At 41.0% G+C, this 6,000-nt stretch overlaps 1 protein-coding gene across 2 annotated transcripts in view; it reads left to right on the forward strand.

Moving 5' to 3' along the window:
• The window catches only part of UTP4 (UTP4 small subunit processome component), a 31,416-nt gene extending 25,639 nt beyond the window's left edge, over positions 1 to 5,777 (forward strand). The window contains exons 15-17 of one of the 2 annotated variants that reach the window (XM_045443304.1): positions 2,684 to 2,869; positions 4,348 to 4,458; positions 5,576 to 5,777. In XM_045443304.1, coding sequence (XP_045299260.1) covers positions 2,684 to 2,869; positions 4,348 to 4,458; positions 5,576 to 5,692 — 414 coding nt within the window. In that variant the 3' untranslated portion in view covers positions 5,693 to 5,777. The remainder of the gene's footprint in view (positions 1 to 2,683; positions 2,870 to 4,347; positions 4,459 to 5,575) is intronic. The other variant, XM_045443303.1, reaches the window with a different exon arrangement.
• The last annotated feature ends 223 nt before the right edge of the window (positions 5,778 to 6,000 follow it).

A 6,000-nucleotide genomic window follows, 5' to 3' on the forward strand; every position in this document is an offset into this window, starting at 1 on the left:
GTCTGTAACAGACTTAACAAAATGAGTGCATAGCGTACTGCTTTTTTCCATACCAAGTTGTAAGAAGATCTTTAAAGTACCCGAATTGTGGGGACCCCTTGGTGGCTCAGTCAGTTGAGCATCTGACTTCTGCTCAGGTCATGAACTCGCAGTTCGTGAGTTTGAGCCCTGTGTTGGGTTCTGTGCTGACAGCTCAGAGCTGGAGCTGCTTTGGATTCTGTGTCTTCCTCTCTCTATATTCCTCCCCTGCTCGTACTCTTTCGCTCGCGTGCTTGCTCTCTCTCTCGGTCTCTCTCTCTCTCTCTCTGTCAAAAATAAATAAAGATTAAAAAAAAATTTTTTTTTAATATTTGAGTTATAGAACACATTGTGAAGTGATCAATACTTATATATTCTCATCTGTAAAATGGGCATAATACTTTCCTCACTGAGCTGTTGGAAAGATTAAGTATGATCTCACACATTGCACACATGTATATGTTCTATTCAGAAAATGAAATCTCTCATTTCAGTTTTGTGGGGTTTTGTCCTTGATTAGAGTCTGAAAGATTAGTGAAGCCACATGTTTGTCTTTGTCACACATAAGTCCACCTGATGCCTTTTCCTGGCATTTGGTCCCATAGGGGCTTCAGTTATTAAAGCTGGTGGGAAATTTTTTATATCTTTTAGATTAGCAGAAAATCAGTAGAGTTGATAGTACACAGTGCTGGGAGGACACAGTGAGATATGTAAAAAAAAATTTAAATCCATGTAATCTTTGATTCACAAGTTCTAATTCTAAAAGTTCTTCCTGTAGATATAAACCTTGAATTGTGCAAAAAGACATTGATACAGAGATCATCATTGCAGCCTTGTTTACAGTAGTGAAAGACTGGAAATAAGTGTCCATTAAACAGATGAGATAAGTAAATCATGGTACATCCAAAAAGTGAATGGCTTGTTATGTGTTCTTTAAGGAGGCAAGAGTGATATATAGATATAGTTATTGGTATCAACATGGGTCAGTCTCCATGGTCTAATGCTAAATGAAAAATGCAACATGCAGAATAGCATATATTGTATGCATAAAATTTCTGGAAAGATGTAAATAAGAAATAGGCTGCTATTAAAACCCTCGAGGAGAAAGCAGGCAAAAACCTCTTTGACCTTGGCTGCAGCAACTTCTTACTCAATGCTCTCCGGAGGCAAGGGAAACAAAAGCAAAAATGAACTGTTGGGACCTCATCAAAATAAAAAGCTTCTGCAAAACGAAGGAAACAATCAGCAAAACTAAAAGGCAACCGATGGAATGGGAGAAGATATTTGCAAATGACATATCAGATAAAGGGTTAGTATCCAAGATCTATAAAGAACCTATCAAACTCAACACCCAAAAAACAAATAATCCAGTGAAGAAATGGGCAAAAGATATGAACAGACACTTCTCCAAAGAAGACACCAGATGGCCAACAGACACATGAAAAATGCTCAACATCACTCATCATCTGGGAAATACAGATCAAAACCTCAATGCAGTATACTACCTCATACCTGTCAGAATGTCTAACATTAACAATTCAGGCGACCACAGATGTTGGCAAGGAGCAGAGAAAGGATCTCTTTTGCCCTGCTTGTGGGAATGCAAACTGGTACACCCACTCTGGAAAACAGTACGGAGTTTCCTCAAAAAATTAAAAATAGAACTACTCTACAACCCAGCAGTTGCACTACTAAGTATTTATCCAAGGGATACAGGTGTGCTGTTTCGAAGGGGCACATGCACCCCAATGTTCACAGCAGCACTATTGACAATAGCCAAAGTATGGAAAGAGCCCAAATGCCCATCGATGGATGAATGGATAAAGAAGGTGTGGTATATATACACAATGGAGCATTACTCGGCAATCAAAAAGAATGAAATCTTGCCATTTGCAACTACATGGATGGAACTAGAGGGTATTATGCTAAGTGAAATTAGAGAAAGACAAATATCATACGACTTCACTCATATGAGGACTTTAAGATACAAAACAGATGAACATAAGGGAAGGGGCAAAAATAATATCAAAACAGGGCAGGGGACCAAAACATAAGAGACTCTTAAATATGGAGAACAAACAGGGTTGCTAGAGGGGTTGTGGGAGGGGCGATGGGCTAAATGGGTAAGGGGCATTAAGGAATCTACTCCTGAAATCATTGTTGCACTATATGCTAACTAGGATGTAAATTTAAAAATTTTTTAAACAGAAATAGGCTGCTTTTGGGGCACCTGGGTGGCTCAGTCTGTAAAGCATTGGACTCTAGATTTCAGCTCAGGTCATGATCTCTTGGTTTGAGAGTTTGAGCCCCACTCTGCACTGTCAGTGCAGATCCTGCTTGGGATTCTCTCTCTCTGCACCTCCCCTGCTTGCTTTCTTTCTCTCCCCAAATAAATAAACTTTAAAAAGAACAAAATAGACTACTCTTGGGAAAGGGAGATGTCAAGATGACAGGGTGACTTTTCACTGTAAACCTTTCTGTGCTATTTTGTTTACTGTGCCATAGTTTACCTTAAAAATGTTTTACTTAAAAACAGTAGAAAGCATAAAGCTGAGCATGATATAGTCAGGTTTTGTATAGATATTTTCTGATTAGGAATGAGAGATACCCTTCCGGGTTTTCTGGGTACTAGTCGGCATTTCTCCTGTATCGTATCCTTTCTCAGGTATTTGAGTACAGCATCCCAGACAAACAGTATACAGAGTGGAGCCGGACCATCCAGAAGCAAGGGTTTCATTACCTTTGGCTCCAAAGGGACACTCCCATCACACACATCAGTTTTCATCCCAAGAGACCAATGCACATCCTTCTCCATGATGCCTATATGTTCTGCATCATAGACAAGTCATTGGTGAGTTCTCCACTACTACTACCTGTGCTCACACTGATTCATCTGTACTTAGGAATTTTCAAGTTCTAAAAGCAACAAGTATGAGTTAAGAGAAGGAAGAATCAATAAAATGTCTTGACATATTCTTTGGATGAGAGGAACTTTTGTTTTGCAGAGTTCTTTATTTTCATTCTCAGGCCTGTGAGGCTCCCCAGGTAGGAGGAGGCCTTTGTGCACTGGTTTTTGCTGATTTTGACCATTTCTCTGCTTTGTGTATGAACATATAAACCTAAGGAGGAAAGTGATTAGGTCAGTGTTCAGAAGGTAACTGTCATGGGGAATACCATTGATTTGGCTGAATCACTTAACACCTTTGCACCCTGGGGTGAGTGAATAAATAGCACAGTTTTATTAAAGGAGACACAGGCTGAGGTCTTGACCACTTTTGCCCCTTGCCTGAATGTGCTGAAACACTGTAAGCTTGAAGAGTTGGTCTTAATGTCTTGAAAAAAGTCCATCCAGGAAAATTCTGTTCTTTATGGCTAGGATGCAGGTGGGATGTGAGCATTTTTTTCAGTTCTAGATTCCACCCTCTGCCAACTGCTATTTTGATTCACCCCAAATTTAAATGTCTTCTCTGGGCAGACACTTTATTCCTAGGAGCCCTATGAGCTGTGGCCATGCCTGTAATGCACTTTGGGCCTAGGTTACACCTAACGCACAGTGTTTTGGTGTATCTGTAAAGGTGGGGGTGGAAGGAACCATGGGGAAAGCAACAGATGGCTCTAAAGGAGATGTGCATGATGTGTTACTGGAACTCATTTCGTGGACCCTGTATCCTCTGGGCGTGGGAAACAGAGCTGGCTGACAAGTGCCTTCTGCAGGATGAGTGATACAGGAAGGGCCTCTCCCACTCACTTGCCTCTTTGTAACTCAGCCCAGGGCTGTCCATATTTTTTGTCAAGCATTGGTGATAAGTCCATCACTTCCTCACGCTGGGCAGAGCTATTTCCCAAGGAAGTCAGAGATGAAATATCACTTGCTTGGCCAGACGCCATCTCTTGAGGTGTCAGTGACATCAGGGGTGGGTGGTTTGTGTTTCAGTTTTGGCCTGGGGAGAACTTTAGTCACTTGGCCTGTCCATGATCTGGTTGGGGGAAGAGTCTAGAAAGCAGAGCCTGTATGGGCTGAGCTCCTGCACATGCCAGTTTGTTCCTGTCTCACAAAGTGTTACTGACAAGACTGGCCAGAATCCCCAGCTGGGCCCTTTGATCTTGCTGGTATAGAATACCATGCTCTTTGCTTCATACTCCCACCCTCTACAGTATACCTGGAAGAGTGGCTACAGCTTTCTTACTGAAGTAAGGAGAGCCAGGGAGGTAGAAAATGTCTAATATAAAGGTTAGAAGGTGGTGTTTTCCTGAAAAGTCACTATAGTCCTTTGTTCTGTAGAAGCCCAATAAAATGACGATTTAAACAGTATGTCTTTGTCTTTTTAGCCTCTTCCAAATGACAAAACCTTACTGTACAATCCTCTTCCTCCCACGAACGAATCAGATGTCATCAGGAGGCGTACCGCCCATGCCTTTAAAATTTCTAAGATATATAAGGTAAAACATCTTGCATTATATTCTAGACGGTTGGTTCCTTGTGATATTATCAAAATGTAATAAGCTCCACATTAAGCAGACAAGAGCACCTTCATTTTATATGCAGAATACCTGATTTGGGGAGACAGGTACCTTTTTGAGGGTGTCTGTTCCTTACATTTGTATTTCATTATCTTTGAGGTGATTAGAGGCGTGCACATCATACTTCCCCAAAATGAAATACGTAGGTGGTGAGAAATTATGTTGAATCTTAGGTGGTGTTTTTGTGTTAAAGCTGGCCTTGAAAGGTTGTTACTACTACTCCTTCTCCTTCTCACTTTCCTTCTCCCTGTCCCACTCCCTCCCCCCTCCTCCTCCCTCTCCCCCCCCCCCCCTTCTTTTTCTTCTTCTTCTAATGTGACTTCTAATTGGAGAATGATCCACAAGATAAATTTCAGGCAAGTGGAAGTCATTGAATTTAGTCATTGTGACTTTTACTTTCTGGGCTAAGCTTTTCACTGTATATGAAACAAATATTCATTGAACTTATGATACTACAACTATTTGTGCCAACTCCAAAGTTCCATTTTCATGCTTCTCAGATTAGAGTTCCTTGGGTGTCCTGGAACATTTTCTCAGGGGTCTGTAGGAATTTTTTTTTAAGAGGGACATCTGTAAATTATTTAAGTATGATTAGTTTCTTGATGCATTTGTAACTTGCTGTTTGCCAAGAATCTACGCTCCAAAGCCGTCGCTTAACATTGATTCCTAAGAAATTATGGAACAGATGTTCTGTATAGAAAAACATGAAAAATCTTGTTGAAATCTTTTATTATTAACGAACTCAGTTAAAAGTTCCCAACCTTGGTGTGCCTAGCTGGCTCAGTCAGAAGGGCATATGACTCTTGATCTTGAGGTCGTGAGTTGGAACCCCACGTTGGGTATAGAGATTACTTTTAAAAAATAAAAAATAAAGTTCCCAACTTCACCAACTACTTTGAGTCCTAAGGCAGGAAGGATTGTCAGAGATTTCAATTACTCCAGCCTTGAACGAGGCTGACCTTTTACCTCTAGTTAGTCTGTTCAGGACTAGCCCTGGTGCCTAACTCCTGGTAGAGTCATTGTCATCTCTCTACAGCCTCTGCTCTTCATGGATCTTTTGGATGAAAGAACACTGGTGGCAGTAGAACGGCCTCTGGATGACATCATCGCTCAGCTCCCACCACCCATCAAAAAGAAGAAATTTGGGACCTAAAATAGGGCACGGTCTGTGCCCTTCCTTGAACTGTCTGCCCTGTTTGTTTTCACAAATCATGATAATAAAGCAAAGTTATTCTTTAGGACTAGTCATTATGAATATTATCTTCCAAAATAATGGACAGTAATTTCCCTTCATTGACTCAAGTGAATGGGAATTCCAAGGTATTTGTAGTTGGGATAATGTTCTAAGCAGCTACAACTTCGTCCTGTTTGTTCTTTAGACCACAATCTCAGGGAAAAAAGATGGTTCTTATCTTCTCTTCCCTAACGCCTGCCTGAGGCTTGCTTCAGAGGGCTGATGAC

This window comes from Leopardus geoffroyi, chromosome E2, assembly GCF_018350155.1.
Source record: "Leopardus geoffroyi isolate Oge1 chromosome E2, O.geoffroyi_Oge1_pat1.0, whole genome shotgun sequence".
Classification (NCBI taxonomy): domain Eukaryota; kingdom Metazoa; phylum Chordata; class Mammalia; order Carnivora; family Felidae; genus Leopardus; species Leopardus geoffroyi.